This window comes from Balaenoptera physalus (assembly GCF_965194825.1).
Source record: "Balaenoptera physalus genome assembly, chromosome: 7".
In the NCBI taxonomy this organism is placed as follows: Eukaryota; Metazoa; Chordata; class Mammalia; order Artiodactyla; family Balaenopteridae; genus Balaenoptera; species Balaenoptera physalus.
The window spans coordinates 90,152,337-90,177,676 of NC_138886.1; the positions used below are offsets into that span (position 1 = coordinate 90,152,337).

At 40.5% G+C, this 25,340-nt stretch overlaps 1 protein-coding gene across 4 annotated transcripts in view; it reads right to left on the reverse strand.

Moving 5' to 3' along the window:
* CENPP (centromere protein P) overlaps nt 1–25,340 on the reverse strand; it is a 236,977-nt gene that overhangs the window by 2,810 nt on the left and 208,827 nt on the right. For 3 of the 4 annotated variants that reach the window (XM_082469888.1, XM_082469885.1, XM_082469887.1), the window contains exon 6: nt 15,452–15,565. The exons of the other annotated variant lie outside the window; for it this stretch is intronic. In XM_082469888.1, coding sequence (XP_082326014.1) covers nt 15,452–15,565 — 114 coding nt within the window. The remainder of the gene's footprint in view (nt 1–15,451; nt 15,566–25,340) is intronic. 4 annotated transcript variants of the gene reach the window in all.

A 25,340-nucleotide genomic window follows, 5' to 3' on the forward strand; every position in this document is an offset into this window, starting at 1 on the left:
TTTCTAGGCTTGCAACTCTAAAGTAGGGTTGGCTTTTCCCTCCATGTAATGTAATAGTTCTGGAAATGTCTGCTTCTTTCTATTATTTGTAGCGGGCTCTGGGAACCTCTAGTATTAGACTTGACTTGTAGGTCATAAGAACAACAACGCTTTGCAGGAATCTGAACAGAATGTTCACAACAAATAATGAGTGGCCCCAGCTTCTCAATTCTTGGAAAACTTATTTTTGTTTGTTCTTGTGAGAACAGATTGCGGGGTTGGGGTGATATGATAGAGACTAAAAGTAGGCTCCACAGTGAGATTCTAAGTTCCAAAAGGGTCAGCTTTTGAAAGACACATTTTCTTTCCCTCTTCTCACAGCTCCTGCTGTAGAAACAGACACCTGGACTGATGCTGAAATCACATGTAAGCCTGGCCATGTCCCAAATCCAAACCCAAACCCAGCCATCGTGGCTGCCCCAAACCTCATGGAAGGAAAGTGAGGTGTGCTTCCTCTGAGAAATGTCTGGTCTAGCAGCCAGTCAGAGAAACCCCTCCTCCTGCAAGACAAGGGGCAGGGCTGGAACTGTGGGTGAGCAGAACTTGCCTGCTTCAGAGGATGGGGCCTTCCTGAGGATGCAGGTACTTGATGGGCTGAAGAAAATCAGCTCCGTCAAATGAGGTCTTGTGGGGACAAAGATGTGTCATAACTTCTAAAGGGCGAGCCACATATCAGTGGGTTTGTTGCCAGCGTGTGAGGCCAGTGCTCTCAGACCCCTGTGTGAGAAAGATGCTGATGGAGCGAGAGCACGTCCAAACACCAAGCCATTCTGACCAAAGGTTGGGTTGGGCCTGGTTTAAACTTAGACGATTTCTAATTTCAGCGAAATAGTTTTTATGAGAAAATGTATACCTAAGTTTTTTAAATGGAAAGAGTGCTGGTTGATTTTTAAACCTCAGGCTCTTCTAAATTAGTAACAGCTGTATGAGGAATGTAAAGGAGAACATGTGAATGTGGCAGTGTAACTTCCAGGCTGAGCTGGAAGCACGTGGCCTGGGCCAGTTCCAGCCTGAGGCTCAAGGGCTTGGTCTGCTTCCAAGCAGACCTCACAGCCTCTCTAGGCCTTCTCCTCATGAGCAAAAGGAGGGTTTAGATTAGAAACTTTCTCTAAAAAAAATAAAATTTACTCCCTTTAGTTTATAAAATAAAAAACCAAAAGTAGAAACACTAACGTTAGGAAGAGATCAGGCATTTAGTATGTGTTTCTGGAGAGGTTTTAGGGGCTTGTGTGGAAAGTTCCCTTTTATACAAGTTAATAATATTGCCCTGTTTATCCAGCTTCATTCACTTGTCTGGTGACCTCAAATATTCAAAGCTGACAGAAAGAAAGCAACTAAAGGCTGAAGAGTAGCCTAGAGACGCAACATAAAAAGCACAGTCTAGATACTGTCAATGATAGTTAGAAATACAAAGGGTGGGTCTCATCCACATGAGACATGTACAGGTGGCTTTAAGGGAGAAGACAGATAAATTGTGAAAAGTGATACAACTCTAAATGCAAAGTGGGCCTAAGGTCATAGCATAAGATCAGCACATTTCAATAGCGATTGAAAGTTTTACATATTACCATATTTGACATTCAGAAAAGCCAAATGAATCACCAAGAAAGGATTAAGATGATGTACTCTGATAAGGCAGCAATCTGGCCAATATATTTTAGAATATTTAACATGAAAAAATAGCTTCACACAAAAAAAGTTGACTGGCAAGTTATCAGCCTGACCTGGAAAGCACCTTAGATACTTCACATGCTGCCACTGGTGAAACTAAGGTCGAGGTCTGGTACCTAAAGGGAGCAAATGGGAGGCCTGTGCTTCCCAGTGTTGTTGGGAAGGCTGGGAACAGGCTGCATGGTGCAGGTCCTTTGCACACACTGGGCCTGTCAGCCTTCCATAGGAAGCTTGTCCTAAGAGGTGATTCAAAATGGGTGTTTATTTAGCTGCTTGCCATATGCCTGGACTTTGCAGTCAAGAACTCTCCTGGTGTTTATGATAGAAAAAATGGTAGCTGTGAGAAAGTTGCCAATTTGTTATTCATCCCAGTTTTCTACCTGAGATCTACTTTGCTGTTGGAATGTCTGCTGGATGCTGGTCCAAAGGGAAGAGAATTTTAAACAGAACTTTAGAGAAAACCAGCCTTGTGTTACGGATCAGTCATACCATCCTGGTTCACCCACCACCCCCACTTAAATGAATGGGAAACCTTGAATCTTTAGTTTAAATGTACCCTTGAGTGTCCATAGATATACTCATTCATCTTGACTTTAATATTTTCCCAAAGATTATGTCTGTCTGATTCAGTAATTTTTTCCCCTAAATTGAGGTATAATTCACATTAACAAAATTCACTCCTTTAAAGTGTATAATTCAGTGAGTTTTGGTATATTCACAAGGTTATGCAACCATCACCAGTTTCTAACTCCAGAACATTTTCATCCCCACCTCCCCCACCCCTGCCCCGTAAAGAATCCCTGTTCCCTTTAGCTACTGTGCTGTTGGGGAGAGGTGGGCATGGGTAGGAAGATGTGGGACTCCCAACACAGGTCAGTCTGTGGAAGTGCCCATGAAGATGGCAGAGGTGGAGGCCAGGTGTGGGACAGGGACCACAGGCAAGGCTCAGGGAGGAGGGAGTGGTTGACTATGCAGCTCCATCTGTGGTGCTGGGACAAAGGTATTGGTGGGGCCATGAGGACTTGTGCTGGATTCTGGTGGATGAAGAAGAATCCAGGGTGAGGAAGGACACAGACACAGGCTGTTCCACAAGGAGCCCTTGTTGCCAGGAGAAGCAGGGAAACAGTGGAGCTGCCAGTGAGGGATATGAGGTGCTGGAATTGGGTGTGTGCAGACGGGAATGGGTACAAAGGATGGTGGCCAATCCTCAAATCATCATGGCATTGGGACAGACTTAGGTGGATGGTGGCAGAGGCAGCTGATAAAGTTAATTTGTAAATCAGGACCCATAAAATGGAAGTTACCCCTGAGGCCTGGCCCACGGCACAGATCTAAAGCTAAGTCAGCCTGCATATCTGGACAACACCTAACCCCAATCATAGTCCTCCAATTCAGCTTTAATGAGCTCACAATACCCTAGAAAATGGGATCTCCTAGCCAATCCTTCCTTGTTTTTGTGTGGGCTCTTTAACAAGTCTATAAAACTCCCTTGGGAACAGTGTTCCCCTGCTTGTGAGGCCCTGGACTTCCCCAATTCATGGATTGTTTAATTTGAATAAAGCACATCAAACTTGTTACTAAATTATATTGCTTTTGTCATTTGACACAGTACACGGACTCCAAGTTGCTGGGTGTAGGAAGAGGAGGGAGAGCCCACCTACCTGTAGGCCTGGGTTGGGGCATCACCTGTAGCAGCTCTAGGCTGGGGGCCTGTGCAGCTCTGGGAGGGTGTGCAGCCAGAGTCAAGCTAGGCATCCACACTGTGCCCCACACCCAAAAGTCCTGAGACAACTGTTCCAGTTGTTCCCAACATCAGAAGGCTTAGAAATGCCTACAACATCTGCACTTAGAAGACAATTTGCTCTTATTTTAAAGATGAAGCTAACAAACGTTAAGTGGTTCCTCTGTGCCAGTCACAGGTGCAGTTTCTTTCTTTTTTTTTTAAAAAACATCTTTATTGGAGTATAGTTGCTTTACAATGGTGTGTTAGTTTCTGCTTTATAACAAAGTGAATCAGCTATACATATATCCCCATATCCCCTCCCTCTTGCATCTCCTTCCCACCCTCCCTTTCCTACCCCTCTAGGTGGTCACAAAGCGGCTATGCAGCCGCTTGCCACTAGCTATCTATTTTACATTTGGTAGTGTATATATGTCCATGCTACTCTCTCACTTCGTCCCAGCTTACCCTTCCCCCTCCCTGTGTCCTCAAGTCCATTCTCTATGTCTGCGTCTTTATTCCTGTCCAGGTGCAGTTTCTTTACACACATTTTACATCTATATAATCACAGATGTCACATAATGATGTTATGGAGTGAACAAGTGTACGGTTTCGGGGGCTCTGAGGCCATTCTGCCCAGGTGGGACCCTCTGTTATCTCCCTGCAGGCTCACCCACAACCATTACACCCACAGTCAGTGGTCTGTTTCTAGAGTGAGCAGTAGATACGATACCCGTCACCCCTGGACACTCAGTGGGCATTTCCCCAAATGGGGCCATCTTCCTGCTTTACCAAAACATAACATTCCAACCAGAAAATTTCAGATGTTCCCAGCTCCCCTCTGTGCCCGTCACAGCCCCTGCCCCCACCCCCAATCCCCAGTCTGTCCCTGCTTCAAGTCTTGGCGGTTTGGAGAGTAAGACCTCTTGGGCTGCAGATGGGCCTCAGTCCAGGTCTGACGTCGCCTCATGATGCTACATCGGGAGTGCCACAGAAATGCTGCTGTGCTTTTGGGGTGACCCAAAAGTCACCGTTTTCCCTCTGTAACTGGTATTTTCCAAGGGGACATCATGAGACCAGGCCACTGTCTGGCTCCTCAGCCAGATGTCCACTCACCAGCCTGGGCCTGCTGCTGCCTCACAGCTGAGTCAACCACATGAGGGTTGCCAAAGGGTGACAGTCTGTCTCCATCATTCCTTCCACATTGACGAGAAGATTTCCACCAGAAGAACGAGCTTTTACTCCTCCCTTATTTATTTATTTTTTATCAGTATTGACCCTAATTTATTCAACAGGTATCAGTGTTTCTCCAAGGAGCTAAGACCTGGGCTCATTGCTCCTGGGGCTTCAGTGCATCCAGGCCCTCTCAGGGGAAAGAGCTTGGTAAGACAGGTTGGTGTGACACACGCACACACCATAGCCCCTTCGGAATCCTTCTGCACGTGCATATTAACAAGCAGGAGATCACCCCAACACCTCGGTCCACCCCTCAGAATTCTCTAGCCTTCTTTCTTCTGTGGCTCTAAAATCACTCTATTCCTAGGAAGGAATAAAGTTTACACATATAATCCTTCTATAACTTCCCTGTTTAGAATGGAGAGGGAAAGGTTAGGCAAGCAAAATCAGTCATATATACAGCCAAGAAACATACACCACGCAATCAATCTGAAGGCAAGTGTACCCTTAAAAGATCAACCCCATTAAGATTACTAGACAGTAAACATCACTTCAGGTGGGGATACAAGTCCAAACAGTAGTTCTGTTTTTAAGATTGTTTTTTTCATTCTAAGCTAATTGGGTAGCAATTGTATGCTTTAAAATGTAGTCTGTTCCCTCCCAGACTGATAATTAAAAAGGCAAGCCAAGTTGGTTTCTCTTAAAATAGTCAGTAATGATAATTAAGCTGAACACACACACACATATAAACATAATAATCAATGCTAGAAACTCTTTAGAGGTAATTTCACAACTTTCTCTTCGTAAAGTTTTTAATATGTAATTATGCAAGCAAAATAATGAAATGCAAGCAGATAATGAAAGTAATATTCCAGATATTCACTGGCAATTTTACCATTACTAAGGTTAAAACTCTCTCATTATTTCATAAATCTCAATGTCCAAAGCATTGAAACTGATTATAATTTAAAGTAACTATGGTCTAATTTAAATTTTTTCATAGAATCACAGACTTTTTGAGTTTTTAAGGTGTTTAGTTTCTTTTTCAAAAGACAAGTTACACACCCACACTGCCACACACAATTTATCGATCTCTTAACATTTGCAGGCCCTATGCACTTGAAATGCATTAGCTCATTAAATGTTCACAGCAGTCATATGAAACCACTGGTATAATGCCCATTTAAATGAAACTGAGGGGACTTCCCTGGTGGCACAGTGGTTAAGAATCCGCTTGCCAATGCAGGGGACACGGGTTCAAGCCCTGGTCAAGGAAGATCCCACATGCCGCGGCGCAACTAAGCCCGTGCGAAACGACCACCGAGCTTGCGCTCTAGAGCCCGCGAGCCACAACTACTGAGGTCTGCACGCCTAGAGCCCATGCTCCCCAACAAGAGAAGCCACTATGCAATGAGACGCCCACGCACCGCAACGGAGAGTAGCCCCTACTCACTGCAACTAGAGAAAGCCTGCGCGCAGCAACGAAGACCCAACGCAGCCAAAAAAAATAAGTAAATAAGTAAATAAATAAATTTATTTAAAAAATAAATAAATAAATGAAACTGAGGCTTGAAAAATTAAGATACTTGCTCAAGATTGCACAACTAGTAAATTGATTCAAACCTAAGGCAAACGGATTCCAAAACCTGAGCTCATAAACAATTCTACCATTTAACATTTCTAAATTCAAATATAGTTGTAATACACAGGTCAAGTGTGATTACAATCAACTTGTAGCATAATGCATGCTGGCAACTGATTTTGATGGTAGCAACAGAAACATATTTGTTGGGAAACATAATAGCCCCTACAGGTTTGTTCATATATTCCATGTGGTATAAGACTTAAGTCCCCAACAGTAAAGGGCTCCTGATCTAGTGAAGGCAACTTATTGTGTCTATTTTTTTGGGGGGGGGGGAGAGGAGGTGGCCCGCACCATGTGGCTTGTGGGATCTCAGTTCCCCAGCTAGGGACTGAACCCCAGCCACGGCAGTAAAAGCCTGGAATCCTAACCACTAGGCCACCAGGGAACACCCCTGTGCTTATTTTTATTAGAAGTCCACAGTTTTCTCTCCAGAGGAGTCAGGTTGCAGTGTCCAGGCCCTTTCTGGAGGTTCCTAGCTTTTTCACATAAGTCTTCTGTCAGGGTGAGGACGGACTGACTCTCATATAGACTTTCTACTACTTCTTCTCCTATCCATAGTCGCTCTATCAGAGCTTCCACAGAACAAATCAACTTCCTTCAAGGGTTAGGTCTCAGCTTTCTCTGGTCCTCATCAAACAACACGCTGTTAATCTGCTTCCTGTATGTCACTGCTGCCTTCCTCTGGCCTGTTCTTCATCCTTGTAAATTATGTCTTTTAAAACACTCTCTACTGTCATTTCAGAAGGGTTTTAGCAGGGTGCCCAACAAAGGCAGTGTGTTTCAATTGTCCATTTTTGAGGCCTTCCATGTTTATATTTTCAATTTTCCCTCATACTTGATGAACAGTTTGGGTACAGAATTTAAGGTTTAAATAATATTTAAATTACATTTTATATATAGAGCTAATGATATATGTCTAAACTTGTATTCTAGAGTCCTATGTTAAAATGCCTTCAGTTTTTAAAATGGGAAGAAAATATATGAACCATTGTCAACTCATGTCCGTACAAACAGAGAAACCCCCCACCCCACCTCTGGGACAAAATGAAATAGGGCACAAATAATCTATGTAAATAAAATTTTAAATGGTTGAAATTTTGGGGGCTTCCCTGGTGGCTCAGTGGTTAAGACTCCGCCTGCCAATGCAGGGGACACGGGTTTCAGCTCTGGTCTGGGAAGATCCCACATGCCACGGAGCAACTAAGCCCGTGCGCCACAACTACTCAGCCTGCGCTCTAGAGCCCGCGAGCCACAACTACTGAGCCGGCGTGCCACAACTACTGAAGCCCACTCGCCTAGAGCCCATGCTCCGCAACAAAAGAAGCCACCACAATGAGAAGCCCATGCACCGCAACGAAGAGTAGCCCCTGTTCGCCACAACTAGAGAAAGCCCACGCGCAGCAACGAAGACCCAACGCAGCCATAAATAAATAAATAAATAAATAAATAAATAAATAAATAAATAAATGGTTGAAATTTTGTATTACATCAAATCCTGATGGTTTAAGGAAAAATAAAATAAAATGAATATTAGGCAAGAGAATTAAAACGTGAGAGGGAAAACAAACCTTGGTAAAATAGTCCAAAGGACGATAATAATTTATTCTATTTGCACAATACTTTTAACTTTGCCAGGTCTTTATACATTTAATCACAGGATAACTTTATGAGTCAGGGATATAAAATTATGCCCATTTTAAAAATAAGAAAAAAAAAAGTCTCAGAGACTTGCAAGGCTGCTCCAATGACCCCAAGCCCAAAGTAAAGAAGCCAAGCTGAGCTGGCCTCCTGACCCCAATGCCTTTCTCGAAGCAAATTTCAGGTGACCCACAGTCTGGCTCAGTGCTGATCAAAGTGAGGGAGGTCAGAGTGAATTCACCCTAAAACCAATAAGGCTTATGCTTCAGGGACCAACACCACCCCCCCCCATACATGGGTTGCTTTCAAGCCCCTCTACTGAATTTTTATTTTAAAAACAAACTTTTTAAAAACAGTTTTAGACTGACAGAAAAATCAGGAGGATAGTAGAGAATTCCTATATCATTAACATCTAATATTGGTGTGGTATATTTGTTACAATTAATGAACCAATCTTGGGACATCACTTTTATAACTAAAGTCTATACTTTATTCAGCTATCTTAGTTTTTGTTTAATGTCCTTTTTCTGTTTCACGATTCCCACCCAGGATCCCACATGACATTTGTGAGAGAGAGAGGAAAATTCACCTAGATCCTTACTCTATACACCTCTTTATGTCCTGCCATGGGTGTAAGTATTTTGCTTATTATTATTATTATTTTTAATAAGGGGCTCCCATTTTTCCCTTAAAGGCTCAAGAGAAAATGCATAGTTGTTTTTTGGGTCTTAGAATAACACACGTCTTGTCATCTGGCCACAAATGATATAAGCATCCCCTTCAGGACTGGGCAGTAGGAAGGGGCCAGCTGATCCTGGGCTTGACTTGAGATTCAAAACAGGTAACAGGAGAGTAGCAAACACGGAAAATGCTTTCATTTATGCATTTCTCTACAGACCATCCATGAATTGGCAAAACGCATCTTGTAACAATTCAAATTTTCAGCATGGAGTATCTCTTAAGTTGATTGAGGGCAGATGGATTTTCTTTGCTGCCTTGTCCTGAAACTGCTTTATTCTCCTAGAGGACCTCTTTATTATTATTTTTGTAAATGTTTGTTTATTTATTTATTTATTTATTTAGGCTGCTCCGGGTCTTAGTTGCGGCATGTGAACTCTTAGTTGCGGCATGTGAACTCTTAGTTGCGGCATGCACGTGGGATCTAGTTTCCTGACCAGGGATCAAACCCGGGCCCCCTGCATTGGGAGCGTGAAGTCTTACCCATTGGACCACCAGGGAAGTCCCTAGAGGGCCTCTTAAGTAAAAGTATTTCAAGATCATCCTCTCATACATGATGAGGCCTACACACATGATGAACTTGGATTGACTAATTCATTCACTCAAAATGATTTGCAGAGTGTCTACTGTGTGGAGCTATTGTGGACTGTCAGACCTGTTTTTCTTTGCCTGGCAAGCTTTCTTATTACCCCTCCTCTGGTAAAAGACCTGTCCCTGTTCACAGGATTGGCTCAGGTCATCACAGACTGTCAGCTCCTCACAAACAGCATATGATGTGTCCTGGGCCAACTGACAGGTAGATGCTGGGAGGACAAAATCTTTTCCTACAGGGGTTGCTCAGCAGACAGCCTCTTCCAGGCTGTATGAGGCCCGTGTGTTGTCCTGACAGAGAACCAGCAGAGAACCATGCAGAGATGAGGGGCTCTCAACGGCAGGGAAAATCCTCTTATCTTGGTGAGATCCCCAAGCGCAGGCAACCTTTCTTTGATTGTCTGAACTACTCCAGCCCTCTACAACTACTGGAGTGACTAACTTTCCTTTTTTTAAAAAAAAATTATTTATTTATTTATTTATTTTTGGCTGTGTTGGGTCTTTGCTGCTGCGCGCGGGCTTTCTCTAGTTGTGGTGAGTGGGGGCTACTCTTTGCTGTGGTGCGTGGGCTTCTCATTGTGGTGTCTTCTCTTGTTGCGGAGCACAGGCTCTAGGTGCGTGGGCTTCAGTAGCTGTGGCACGCCGGTCCAGTAATTGTGGCTCACGGGCTCCAGAGCACAGGCTCAGTAGTTGTGGTGCATGGGCTTAGTTGCTCCGCGGCGTGTGGGATCTTCCCGGGCCAGGGCTCCAACCTGTGTCCCCTGCATTGGCAGGTGGATTCTTAACCACTGCACCACCAGGGAAGTCCCTAAATTTCCTTTTTTGCTAAGCCAATGTGAGTTAAGATTCTGTCCCATCCTCTGTCACTTGCATTGAAAGAGCTCTAATAAAAACCACGGGCACTTTGTTAAATGCTGGATATGTCCTGGTGAACAAAATAACACTGAGCATCAGGAAAGTACAAATAAAAACCACAATGGAATACCACAACATAAACACCTGAATGGCTACAAACAACTGACAAAACCAGTGTTGAAACTGAATTGAGCAACTGGAACCCTCACACCCTGCTGGTGAGAGTATAAATGGGCACAGTTACTTTGAAAAACTGTTTGGCAACACCTCAAAGCTGAACATACATCTGCCCCAAGATTCAGCAACTCTACCCAACATAAACATGTACATGTGTCACCAAAAGACATGCACACAGCAGCACTATTTACAATTGCCAGGACCTGGAAGGGCACAGGAACAGAATACTGGGTGAATGCTTTGTGGCTTATCCACAGGACGGAAGGCTACATGGCAACGAGGTGAATGATCACCAGTTATACTCCACATGGACGGACCTCATATGGACACCGTTTGCAGTGACAGGTGCCAACCCTGTCCTGTAGAGTCCTGTGGCAGGTGGGTGGGCCCTGGCCCTGGCGCTGTGGAAGAAATGACAGAAGGGAGCACAGGGGCTCTGGGGGCTGCTCTTGCTCTGCTTCCTCTTCTGGCCGGTGGTTCTATGATTTTGTAAGAAATTATCCAACTGTATATTTATGATGTGTGCCCTTTTCTGTGTCTATATATTTCAACAAAAAGTTAAAATACAAAAGACAGCATCCCTGAGCCCATGAAGCGTATGATCTAGTGGAGAAGACAAACATTAAACAAGTAAATACACGAATGCCTCCCCTCTACCACTGCCATCCAGCGTGGAGAATGCTTTGTTCTTTTCTTCATCTGGAAGCTCTGTAGCCATCAAGAGTACTTTGCTGTCTCTTTTGCGTCTTTTCCAACTCTTGTCATGTCTGTCCTGAAGAGCAGTGACCATAAATGCATGAAATATTGTGTACAGATGTTCCAGGATTTGGGACAAAGAACATAAAATCTATTTTCTTTTACCTGATTTTCCTAAATTAAGATTAACAATCTGCAAGCCTTTCTTGATGTAGAGGTATCTGAAATACTGTTTTGGGAAGCAGTCAATATGTCTTTTCTTGGGTCACGATTAATAGCCAAGGGCACATCTTTTTGTTTTTTTTGGTTGCTGCGCAGCATGTGGGACCTTAGTTCCCTGACCAGGGATTGAGCCCGGGCTTCCTGCAGTGGAAGCTCGGAGTCTTAACCACTGGACCACCAGGGAAGTCCCCAAGGGCACATCTTTTGATAAGTATTTTCTGGATTTTTTTTTTCTTGAAGGTCTTATCTTATGCACAATAAATTTTTATTACTTTTATGTGTGCTCTGGATAATGTTTTCAGTGCATTCCCACCCTCTGGGTATTTCAATGTGTGGAAATGCTTAAAGTTGTCTGAAAATATGGAGATCTTACTGTTGACTCCCTCTTGGCTCATTTACATAGAAGTGCAATTGTTTAACACTTCTCTATTCTGAAAATATGGTCACATGATTTTGTTCAACTGGAATTAGTTGAATCACATTTGAAATAAAAAAGGGCCAAAAGATGCAGCTTAGAAATTTTTGTTCCATGAAAATTTTACTTGTAAAGACATTTGTTTGAATGTTTATAAGCTTTCTACTTATCTTTCCTAATCTCTTTCTATTAAAGTTCAGCTAACTTGTACATTTAAATAATATTTGAAGAAACATACTAATTTCCAGAGGCTGAGGCTGACCAAAGAAATGGAAAAGGCCTCCACAAACTTTAGCTTTATTTGGGAATAGAGAGACATCGTGTTGAAGGGCTGGAGGGGAACTCGGGCCCCAGGACCCCAGAGGCTTGCACAACTGTCCAATGTGGATTATGCGCCCAGCAATAAGAGAAAATGGAAACAGAGGATGTGGGCCAACAAAGTCAAGCTTTTTTTTTTTTTAAAGATAAAATAGCCAAAGAACAGATTCTAATTTCCTAAAGGTCATACTTTAGCCTCAGACAAACACATATTCCATGCTGTTTTAAATATCAAAAGCTGTAAGCAGAGCATTTACACATTTGTAACAGAAAGAGGGTTCTTTATTTACAAGTGCCATAAGCACTGAATACTAACCAGATGTAGTTTACTGCCTCTTATAAAGAAGAAAACATACAGAGAAGAAACCAAAGTTTGAGCTTGAAAAAAATCTTAAAACAAGTGGTTAACAATTTGTTATACTAACAGAACTAGAGGAGTTGAAAGCCCTTTGCTGAAGCATGCCTCCACTGACACACTATTAGTGAACTTGCTTAAGCAGGGCCCTCTTGTTTCTTCCAAGAGCACTTGCAAATATATGGGCTTTTCTGCCCACACCTTTGTATGTGAAAGTGATGATATTCTGGTAGGATGCTCCTAAATGACTGGCCTGAAGACCCTGACTTATGCAAACATGGTTATGAAGGTCTGAAAGCATTTAATTAATTACAAGAGAAAGGTGATTACCTCAAACATGCTTTTCCGAAGTAACCAATCTTCAAGTTCTTGAGGCAAGAAATATAATCAGCCTTTTCTTTTGGGGGGTGGGGTGGGCAGTGATGGTGATACTGTGCAGTTCGTGTTTATCAGAAAAATACACTATTTTAAACATGTTAAAAACACTGTAATCAAAGATTGGATAAAGACTAATAGAGTCAGGAAATGCGAACATACGGTTATTTTCAATTTAAATTACAACTAGACTTTGTAAGATAAGGTAGTTTAGAAATGCATTCAACAACAATTTGAACTATCATAAATAGCTTGAAGTAAAATAGTTCAGGGTGAAAAATAGATCTGCAGGATGCTTAGTTTGAAATCTACCTTAAAACCATACAGAACCACTTCAGATCCACTAGAGTATCTATTATAAAAAGGACAGACAGTAGCAAGTGTTGGTGAGAATGGGGAAAGTGGAAACCTCAGACATTGTTGGTGAGATGTAAAATGGCACAGCCACTTTGTAAAACAGTTTGACAGTTCCCTTTTTCCTCTTTTTTAAATGTCCTTTATAAATTCTGAGATGATACATTCACATACAAAGTAAAGTTATAATTGTTCCTTTAAACCTAGTCCCTCTTTTCACACAGAATCCTGTCATTCAAATCTTTCTACACTGGACAAACAACTGAGGATATCTGACAAGGTAACATTCTTCTCTTTAAATATAGCATCTATTTCATTCTCTCTGTCTGGAACTCTCATTAGATTACGCTGAACCACCTAATTCCACGCTTCTTAACTGAACTCATTTATTTTCCATCTAATTACCTTTCTGTTCTTTGGGTGATTTCTTCAAATAAATCTTCTAATGTTCTCTTTAGTAATATTTAACGTGTTGTTTGACTTATCCACTGGTTTCTGCATTTTTAAAATTCTAATCACATTTAAAAAATTTAGAGTCAATTTGTTTCTTTTTCCAATAGGCTTTTGTAAAAAAACTGTCCTATATTTTAAATTAGATCTATTTGTTTAGTTATTACTTTGATATCTTAAACCTTGTACTTTGTAGTTTTTGTCCAGATTGTTCTATAATTCTCACTTAACAGAAGTTTGTTTCATGCAATTAATGTATAATTTTAAAAAAAATATTTTTTAAATTTATTTATTTATTTTTGGGCTGCGTTGTGTCTTAGCTGTGGCACGCAGGATCTTTTGTTGCGGCGCCCAGGCTCTTCAATGCGGCGCATGGGCTTCTCTCTAGTCATGGCACACAGGCTCTGTAGTTGCGGCGCATGGGCTCTTTAACTGTGGTGCACGGGCTCCAGAGCGCATGGGCTCAGCAGTTGTGGTGCACGGGCTTAGCTGCCCCGCGGCATGTGGGATCTTAGTTCCCGGACCAGGTATCGAACCCTCATCCCCTGCATTGGAAGGTGGATTCTTAACCACTGGACCACCAGGGAAGTCCCAATTAATGTACAGTTTTTTAATGTGCACTTGCTTCATCTGGGGTCATTTTTGTCTGTGAGTTATGTATGTGTGAGAATTTCCCTCCAGGTAAGTTTCAGGGTGGCTTTTCTCAGAGCCTGGAGGAGTCCCTGTATCTACAATTTATATTCCTTTCCAGACTTGGGCTTCTACCTAGCCCACACGTAGGCAAGGTAAACTGAGACCCTGTATATATCTATGTCAGGAATCTGAAGAGGTGAGTTTCTCCACCTGCCAAGTTCCCTGCAGCTTCTTTGGGGTGGCTGGCAGTTTTTCCTCTTCCTCTTTCAACTGACGGAAGTCTTTGAGGCCCCAAGCTCTTGGAGGAGGATCCACCCTAGCATCTGATGCAGCCCAGGCTGTCCTCCATCTCTGACCCAGGGCCCAGATCTGCTCTGAGATCCTGTGGGCTGGCCAACACCAGCTCCTGCTCTCGCTTTGATTTTTCTCCTTATTTCTGGCTCTCAGGACATTTTTACTTCTTTCTTTTGAGCTTGACTATGTACTTAAAACATGTTGTACTTAATCCAGAATTTCTGTAAGATTAAAATGGCAGGGGAGGGTACATATGGTTATCTCGGCCTGCCATATTTCTTTTTTTTTTTTTTGGCCGTGCCACGAGGCATGAGGGATCTTAGTTCCCCGACCAGGGATCAAACCTGTGCCCCCTGCAATGGGAGTGTGGAGTCTTAACCACTGGACCACCAGGGAAGTCCCTGCCGTATTTCTTTAAGTCTCCTCTTGCTTTCTTTTTGGTGAGAAATATCACATTTTCATTTCTCTTTAATTATACAAGTAATTAACAAATGCAGTCTCACTATAAAAATTAAATGGTCAAAGCTAAGTTAAACTCTTCTTTGATATAAGCCCAATTCTAGTCTCCACCCCTCTCTCCCTGGATGAGTATCTTGCAGATCTCTTCTCATATTACAGATCTCTATGGACCCACAGCAAATAGGAAAGTTACACCTCAATTAAAAATACCTCAATAGAGAAAATTTAATAAATATAATCATACTACACCATATTGTTTTCACATTTCTTTTCTTCACTAAACAATGTGTATTGAAGAGCTTTTCCTGTGAAGATAGAGTTGCTGTGTTCTTTTTAATGACTGTGTAGTATTCCACTGTGAATAATTTTCAAGGGTGTGTCAGCCTATGAGGGAAAAGTTCCTCAAAGGAAGGGGGTGCTTTCAGAAGAAGGGAAGGTGTTGGGCACCAGACAACTGATGTCCACCCTCTACTACCATGTTCTACCAGGCACTCATTGCTACATACTCTAAGTATGGTGTTGAGACCATTCCACAGAACATGATGGACACCCCCCACCAAACTTGGGGTCGGATGTCGACATTGATGGTTCCACACATTGCAAGAGGGTGTGAAGAGATTTATTACTCACATAATGAGGATTCTGGGAGGGAAGGGCAGCTAGTGTCCAGCTGTGGATGACAGTCATGAAATGAGCCAAGTTGATACTGGGGGCGGGGAGCAGTGGAGTAGTGAGGAAGAGTCCCTGAGAAAATATGAGGAAGCAGGATTAATTACAATGGTTTGATTCAGTCTTTGATTCCCATCTGACATGGAGCATAATGCTTGCATAGGGTTTGTGATGGTTCAAGAAACTGAACTAAGATGGATGGACTTGGAGGGCATTACACTAAGTGAAAGAAGTCAGACAGAGAAAGACAAATACTATATGATATTACTTATATGTGGAATCTAAAAAATACAACAAACTAGTGAATATAACAAAAAAGAAGCAGACTCACAGATACAGAGAACAAATGAGCGGTTACCAGTGGGGGCATGGGGAGAAGGGTAATATAGGGGTGGTGGAGTGGGCGGTACAAATTTTGGGTGTAAGATAGGCTCAAGGATGTATTGTATAATACAGGGAATATAGCCAATATTTTGTAATAACTGTAAATGGAAAGTAACCTTTAAAAATTGTATTAAATAAATAAATAAACTGAACTAAGGAGAGTCATCGAATTGTAGACAGAAAACATGGTCACTGCTAAGTGCTTGATCATTGCTAATTCTCCCTTCCAAAGACATAAATAAGCCATTTTCAGCATGAAAGCAGTTAAAATTTACTTTCACCGTTCTGAATTACAGATATCAAATGGCATACCAACATAAATAGATGATGGCATGGCTCCTCCTGCAATCCTGCTGGTGATTTCATAGTGAAAATATTGTTTGTTTCACTAAAGCCTGCTTGAAATTCGTCAGTTTAAAAGCAAAACAACTCTTAACCAGAGAGGAATTTGCTTTTTGTGTGTTATAACAAATGGTTTTTAACCACCTCTAAAAAAGAAAAAAAAAACCTCTCAGTAATTTAAGTATATATTCAGAAAAAATTAAATAAAGCAACCACAGTCCTTGAACATTGTATATAATAATTAAAGGACAATTCTCATGAGAAAGAGCTAAAAATTATATAAAATCTCAATAACTGGGACTTCCCTGGTAGCCTACCAATGCAGGGGACACGGGTTTGATCCCTCGTCCGGGAAGATCCCACAAGCTGCAGAGCAACTAAGCCCGTGCAACACAACTACTGAGCCTGCGCTCTAGGGCCCGCGTGACACAACTACTGAGCCCGCGTGCTGCAACTACTGAAGCCTGCACACCTAGAGCCCATGCTCAGCAACAAGAGAAGCCACTGCAATAAGCCCACGCACCTCAATGAAGAGTAGCCCCTGCTCGCCACAACTAGAGAAAGCTTGCACGCAGCAACAAAGACCCAACGCAGCCAAAAATAAATTAAAAAAAAAATCTCAATAATCACTTATAAGTATTGTTGTAAATGAAACAAACTAAAAAGAAATAATCAGTAAATATTTACTGACAGATTAATAGGCACAAAGCTTGCCTTAGGCTACACAATAGAGCACTCCAACGTACAAAGATGTTCTCTTCAGGAAGTAAAGATAAATACATGCTGATTGAAGAAAGTTATATTAAATTTTAATAACTTTTCTCTTTCTTACAAAAGCTTTACCTGGGATAGTCTATGTGAAAATACTTTTGTTAAATATGTTTAACTCTGTACTATATTATATCACCAACACCCAGCCAAGCTTTTATGACCTGCACTTGCCCTAGAGATCATAGTTGATAGGACCAGGGGTGAACACATGACCCAAGCTGGCTAAATCAGGTTTTCTGGAAAAATCTGAAATTGAGGGCCATACCACCAATCTGGGAAGTTGCTTGAACTGAAGGTAAATAGGCTTGGGTTCTTTGAGATGGGCCATTGGCCACATGCCTGTCAACACAGTGGGAGCTGTCCTGCAGAAGGCAAGACCTACTGAGAGGAGAATGAAGTGAACATACAGAAAATGGTAGAGATGATTTAACTCAGAAAAAGAAAGCAAGATGAGAGTCCGTGAGGACTGCCTGGACCATGAGGGTGACCTCATTCCTGGCCCCAGGCCCTTGGGAACCCCTAATGCCCTTCAATAAGAGGGTATTCTCAGTGTCCTTTCAATACACCCATGTTGTACTTAGGCTTATTTGAAGTTTCTATTACTTGCAATCAAAATGTATTTACAAACAAAATGGTCATTTCAATTCCATTAGTGACAATAAAGAGTATGGGATGGATAAGGGAGATATTTTTGCAGAAAGACTATCTAGGTCATCATGAGTGAACATAGATATTAAAAGAGAGGCAGAATCAAGCTCTGAATTATTTGTTCTTTGCCTTTGGTCAATCTCCTCAGTCCTGAAACAGTTCTTTTTAAACAATTTTTCCAGCTTTACACTTATTTTCCTATGGAGACGATTCAGTGACCTCTTCATTCTGCCATAGTTGGAAGTTCCACCACAATTGACTTTTTAAATTTTATTAAACATTTTTTTATCTCTTTGCCTCTTTTTGATTAGCTTTTTAAAATTTTGCTTTTTCCCATATATTAGTTGGGATGTCACATGCTCTATTTCTGTATGTCAAATGGTTACCTTAGATATTTTATCATGCATACTCATCAAAGTCCAAATTAATCCATGTCTCAATCCTCCTCACGAACAAAGGACTTTACAGAGTTTTAATTTCAGTCACACTTGTACTTTTGAATTCTAGCTTAAAAAAAAAAGACTTCACTTGACATTATTATGACTTTATTATATGGTCACTGTTTGCTGTATTTACCATATTCTTTGCTCCTATTGCTTCTTACATCTCAAACTTTCTTAGATCATTTTCCCTCTGCCTGAAGAATATCCTTTAATTCTAACATGAACATCTGTTAGAGGTAAATTCTCTCAGTTTCTACTTGTATGACTTTCACTTTTATTTTTTCCAAGTTTTATCGAGATATAATTGACATATAAGACTTTATTAGCTTAAGGTGTACCATGATTTGATATATGTATATATTGCAAACTGATCACTGCTGTGCCATTTTAATGCATGTTTCTGTATATACATGTGCACACATTTCTTTCGAATATATACCTAGGAGTATGTGTATCTTCAACTTTTATAGATAATATCAAAGTGTTGGTACCAATTTACCATCAAACAGCAGTATATGAGAATAGCTATTGTTCCATATTCTAACAATTGGTACTATCAGTCTTTTTACTATTAATCATTTTGGTGGGTGTGCAATGGTATCTGATGGTGATTTAAAATAGATTTTCCCTCATTTGACTAGTGGAGTTGAACATTTACATGCATTTATTGGCCATTTGAATTTTGGGATCAGTCTGTTCAAGTTGCTTGCCCATTTTTCCCTATCAGTTTTTGGAGTTCTTTACAAATACTGCCTGGGATATACCAAATTCTCAATAAAACACACTTGCCATATAAACTACTTATGATTGCTTTTGCCATTTAATGTACCAAGATATATCCCATATCAGTAAACACAAATCTACTTTGTTATTTTTAAGGCAATAAGGCAAGCCACTGTATAGATATACAATATATTGTAACTTAACCAATTGTCTATTGATAATCTTTTAGGTTCTTTGTAATTTTTCACTATTTTATATACTACAATGAATATCCTTCTAAGATACTTTTGTACATTTGTAGAAGCAGATGGCTTAATGTTGAGTAAAGGCTGATAAAATGACCTATATAAAAAAAAATCTATCAATTTATATTTCTACCAACAATGTGTAAAAGTGCTTATTTTGGAAAGAGTTTGAAAATTCTCTTCTCTTAGTTCCTGTAATTCTTGTAAACCTTGCCCAAAGCCCTGGATAAAGCCTTTATTATATATAAATGGATATATAAATAAATATATATACATATATATATAATATATGTATTCTTTTTCATATTCTTTTCCATTATGGTTTATTACAGGATGTTGAATATAGTTCCCTGTGCTATACAGTAGGATCTTGTTGTTTATCTATTTTATATATACTAGTTAGTATCTGCTAATCCCAAACTTCCAACTTATCCCTCCCCTTTCCCTCTTGGTAACAATAATTTTGTTTTCTATGTCTGTGAGTCTGTTTCTGTTTTGTAAATAAGTTCATCTGAATCATATTACTCAGCCATAAAAAAAACCGAAATTGAGTTATTTGTAGTGAGGTGGATGGACCTAGAGTCTGTCATACAGAGTGAAGTAAGTCAGAAAGAAAAACAAATACCGTATGCTAACACATATACATGGAATCTAAAAAAAAAAAAAAAAAGGTTCTGAAGAACCTAGGGGCAGGAGAGGAATAAAGACGCAGATGTAGAGAATGGACTTGAGGACACGGGGAGGGGGAAGGGTAAGCTGGGACAAAGTGAGAGAGTTGCATGGACATATATACACTACCAAATGTAAAATAGATAGCTAGTGGGAAGCAGCCACATAGCACAGGGAGATCAGCTCGGTGCTTTGTGACCACCTAGAGGGGTAGGATAGGGAGGATGGGAGGGAGATGCAAGAAAGAGGAGATATGGGGATATATGTATATGTATAGTTGATTCACTTTGTTATAAAGCAGAAACTAACACACTATTGTAAAGCAATTATACTCCAATAAAGATGTTAAAAAAAAGAATCATTTTTTAGATTCCACATTGAAGTGATAGCATATGGTATTTGTCTCTTTCTGCATTATTTCACTTACTATGATAATCTCTAGGTCCATCCATGTTGCTGTAAATGGCATTATTTCATTCTTTTTTTATGGCTGAGTAGTATTCTATTGTGTGTGTATGTGTGTGTGTGTGTATGTGTGTGTATATATATACACTACATCTTCTTTATCCATTCATCTGTCGATGGACATTTAGGTTGCTTCCATGTCTTGGCTACTGTTAATAGTGCTGCTATGAATACTGGGGTGCTTTATGTATCTTTTCGAATTAGAGTTTGCTCCACTTATGTGCCCAGGAGTGGGATTGCTGGATCATATGGTAACTCTATTTTTAGTTTTGTAAGAACCTCCATACTGTTTTCCATAGTGGCTGCACCAATTTACATTCCCACCAACAGTGTAGGGGAGGGTTCCCTTTTCTCCACACCCTCTCCAGCATTTGTTATTTGTAGACTTTTTAGTGATGGCCATTCTGACTGGTGTGAGGTGATACCTCATTGTAACTTTGATTTGCATTTCTCTAATGGTTAGCAATGTTGAGCATCTTTTCATGTGCCTCTTGGCCATCTGTATGTCTTCTTTGAAGAAATGTCTATTTAGGTCTTCTGCCCTTTTTTTGACTGGGTTGGTTGTTTTTTTGTTATTGAGTTGTATGAGCTGATTGTAGATTTTGAAAATTAAGCCCTTGTGCATTACATCGTTTGCAAATATTTTCTCCCAGTCCGTACATCATCTTTTCGTTTTGTTTATGGTTTCCTTTGCTGTGCAAAAGCTTATAAGTTTGATTAAGTCCCATTTGTTTATTTTTGCTTTTATTTCTATTGCCTTGGGAGACTGACCTAAGAAAACATTGCTATGATTTATGTCAGAGAATGCATCACCCAGATACCAAAACCAAAGATGCTACCAAAAAGAAAATTACAGGCCAATATCTCTAATGAATATAGATGCAAAAATTCCCAACGAAATATTAGCAAACTGAATCCAACAACACATAAAAAAGATCATACACTACAATCAAGTTGGATTCATCCCAGGGTCACGAGGATGGTTCAGCATATGCAAATCAATCAATGCAATACACCATATCAACAAAAGAAAAGAAAAAAAAACACACAATCATCTCAATTGATGCAGAAAAAGCATCTGATAAAATTCAACATCCATTCATGATAAAAAATCTTACCAAAGTGGATGCAGAGGGAACATATCTCAACATAATAAAAGCTATTTATGACAAACCCACAGCCAACAAAATAGTGAACAGTGAAAAGCCGAAAGCCTTCCCACTAAAATCTGGAACAAGACAAGGATGCCCAATCTCACCACTTCTATTCAACATAGTATTGGAAGTCCTAGCCACAGCAATCAGACAAGAAAAAGAAATAAAACAATCCCTTTTAAAATCGCATCAAAAAAAAAAAAACCACTTAGGAATAAACCTGACCAAGGAGGTGAAAGACTTATATGCTGAGAACTATAAAACATTATAAAGGAAATTGAAGACGATTCAAAGAAATGGAAAGATATCCCATGCTCTTGAATTGGAAGACTTAATACTGTTAAAATTCTACCCAAACTAATCTATAGATTTAATGCGATCCCTGTCAAACTACCCATGACATTTTTCACAGAGCTAGAACAAATAATCCTCAAATTTATATGGAACCATAAAAGACCCAGAATTGCCAAAGCAATCCTGAGGAAAAAGAACAAAGTTGGAGGCATAACCCTCCTAGACTTCAGACAATACTACGAAGCTACAATAACCAAAACAGTGGTATTGGCACAAAAACAGACACATGGATCAATGGAACAGAATAGAGAGCCCAGAAATAAACCCACACACCTACAGTTAATTAGTCTTCAACAAAGGAGGCAAGAATATAAAATGGGAAAAAGACAGTCTCTTCCACAAGTGGTGCTGAGAAAGTTGGACAGCTGCATGTAAATCAATGAAGTTATAACACACCCTCACACCATGCACAAAAATAAACTCAAAATGGCTTAAAGACTTAAACGTAAGACATGACACCAGGAATTCCCTGGTGGTCCAGTGTTTAGGACTCTGCAGTTCCAATGCAGGTGGTGCGGGTTTGATCCCTGGTCAGGGAACTAAGATCCCACATGCCATGCAGCAGAGCCAAAAAAAAAAAAAAAAAAAAAAATGAGACCATAGAACTCCTAGAAGCGAACATTGGCAAAACATCCTCTAATTAGGTCTTGAAATCCCCCCTACCCTCATAGAGAAATCTTCTCCCTCTCTTGAATTACTGTAATCGTTTCTTAAATGGAGCCCTGCCCCTAGACTTGATCCTTCCACTCACTTCATAAGCCAAACTACAGAGTTATCCATCTATTGATAAAATGCCAAACTGGTTATGCTCCTCTCCTGTGGCCTTTGGGTAAAGCTCCAAACCTCCAATATCCCTTTTAGGGCCTGTGGAGATCTGGCTGCTTCTCTCCTGCACTCAGTCCTCCACACCTCACAATCACTTTCGCTTCCCAAAAGATGCCAGTTTTATCGGGCCTTTCTCCTACGCTATCCTCTCTGGCTAGACCATTCTCTCTTACCTTATCGCTCTGTATCCAAACTCATTATTTAACTTTTAAGTTTCAGTTTAAATATGTCTATAGTCATATTTAATCTTAGGTTTGAGATGACTCCTAGACACTGAAACAGATATGTCAAGAAAGCAGCTAGAAATTTCCAGCATACAGATGGTAATACAGATGATCAAACTTACCTGGAGAGAAATTATAGCTAGAGAAGAGGTTTCAGGCCTGAGATCAAGTCGATGAAGAGGAGGAATCAGCAAAGGAGATTATTAAGTGAGGCAAGGGAGTTGGGCTGTAAAGACCAAGAGATATGAGTGTTGGAAAGAGGGGGAGAATCATCTGTGCTGAATGTTGCTAAAAACTGCCCTGACAGCTCCAGATGGGTATCTCCTGCATATTTCCAATAACACCCCACAACCCAGCCACAGAAGTGATCATACTGTTTAATACTGAGGCAGCCATTTGTCTGATCCCTTAGTAGTAAGAACTGACTTTAATTGACTGTAAGTAAGAACTTTGTCAACCTTATTTATCGTTACAGATTTCAGCAGTGAGTTCAAGATGCACTCAGTAAAAAAAACTTGTTGAATGACTTAATCACCGGCACACATACGTGTAAGTCCTCAAGGAATTTACATACATTTGGGGAAAACATATGGAAACCATTATTTATAATACAAAGCAGGGTGTAATCAGTGCTGGCAAAGTAGTACAGCCAGCGTGCAATGGCCGAACTGTGGAACGGGAGAAAGCTTCCTGGAAAAGATGATACTGAAGTTAGGGACTGAAGAAAAGAGCAGGCTATCAGAAAGTGGAGGCTTGAGGTTTTTTGGGTTTTTTTTTTAACATCTTTATTGGAGTATAATTGCTTTACGATGGTGTGTTAGTTTCTGCTTTATAACAAAGTGAATAAGTTATACATATACATATGTCCCCATATCTCTGAGGCTTGAATTTTTAAAACAATAAAAAGTTGTTGTTAATTACCCCACTGTGGCAAGGCAGAGGTTATTTACATATGTTCCTGTGAGTGGCAACACTCAAACTCTTCACTCTGGCAGAAATGCAGGGTAAAGATGAGCATTGTATTTAAAAATACTATTATTTATGCATTAGTTATCTCAACAGGGTATGACCATGGATAATTTTAGTCTTCTTTACATTTTCTAGCAATTTCTAAATTTACTATTCTGCTATAATTTGCAGGGAGGGGTTTAGTTTTATTCTTTTTAAGACCAGAGTTTCATCTGGGCAAATTGAGAAAAGAACTTAATTCAAAAACGGTATCTTTGTACATACACAAAAAAGTCAGTAATTTCCAGAATACTATTCATAAAAATTCCACAAATCTTAGAAGAGTTTGAAAACTGCATTCACAAATCTGGCAGAATTAAAATTAAATTTCTGTTTAAAAATGGAAATACAACATAATAAATGAAGTTAACATTAACTTTTTCCTACTCTTGGATGCTGAAAGATTCTAATGGAAATGAAAAAGATGAGATCACCCACCAGTAATAGGGAAAAAATGAGGCCATGGACAAACACACTGTGTTTTGATTTATTAAACCGCAAGCAAGCTTCACTTCATCCCCCATGAGTGATGGCTTAACCGGTTGCCAAAGTCTTCTTTTCCACTAAATACCTTTGTAAATATTGTGGTTACTCTGATTTATAGCCATCTCCTTCAGACAGTGTATCAGTAGAAAAGAATCCCTTTCCCAACAAATGTTAAAACTACCATATGTGTAATCGTCTCACAAACCTCACGCTAAGCATGGGTTTCAGGGTTTGCAGGAGGAAAATTATAGGAAAAGACCAGTTCTGGAGGCTGTGTCTGCGGTGACTCATCCCAAAGTGGGAATGCCATATCCAGAACGCCAGAGAGAAACACCTGAGTTGTCAACAGGGGACTTTTTTAAAGGTAAGAACCTAGTCCCAGAGAAGGATGTGACTCACCCAGTCCTCCCTGGGAGGCAAGAGGCCAAGATGAATTCTGGCCCTGATGCCTCTGAAGTGACGTTTACCACGTCTGCTCTCCAAACACTCAGGCAATCTGGTTTTCATCTCGAAGGCGTCTGACTCCTATGGCTTTATGGGTGTGTGGAGCCATAATGGTGATGAGAGTCGGTTTCTGCTGATGTGGGCTGCAGAACATAGTTCTACCCATCCTTCCATTTCTGCTGGGGGAAGGAGCACTGCAGGGGTGAGCTGTAAAGTGACTCTAGCTTGACTGTTGTGGAAAGAAAGAAATCAGACTAACTTGAAGTCACTCTTTGTTCTCCCATTTCTCAGCAAGTCAGGCAAATCATTTAACTCTGTGAAGCTTTAGTTTCCTCATTTAGCCTCTGTAATACTTCAGCTTTCTTCCTCTGTAAACTGGAGGATAACAAGGTACATCATTGGGTTGAAGGATTTATTGAGCACTGTGTCCAGCAGAGAACTAGGCATCTGGCACACAGTGGAACTAGTTAATGCTGCTGGTTCCTTTGTTTCTCTTCCATCCCCATCATGTATAGGAACAGGCGAGGACCTGATTCTGCCAATGCACATACTAAAAATGTCTATTCCTAGGTTATTTTGCAACTCTACAAAACTAAGTGTTATAATAACATGCGTTATATTTTTAGCTTTGAATGCACACTCTTATGGCAAAAAATGACTTACTG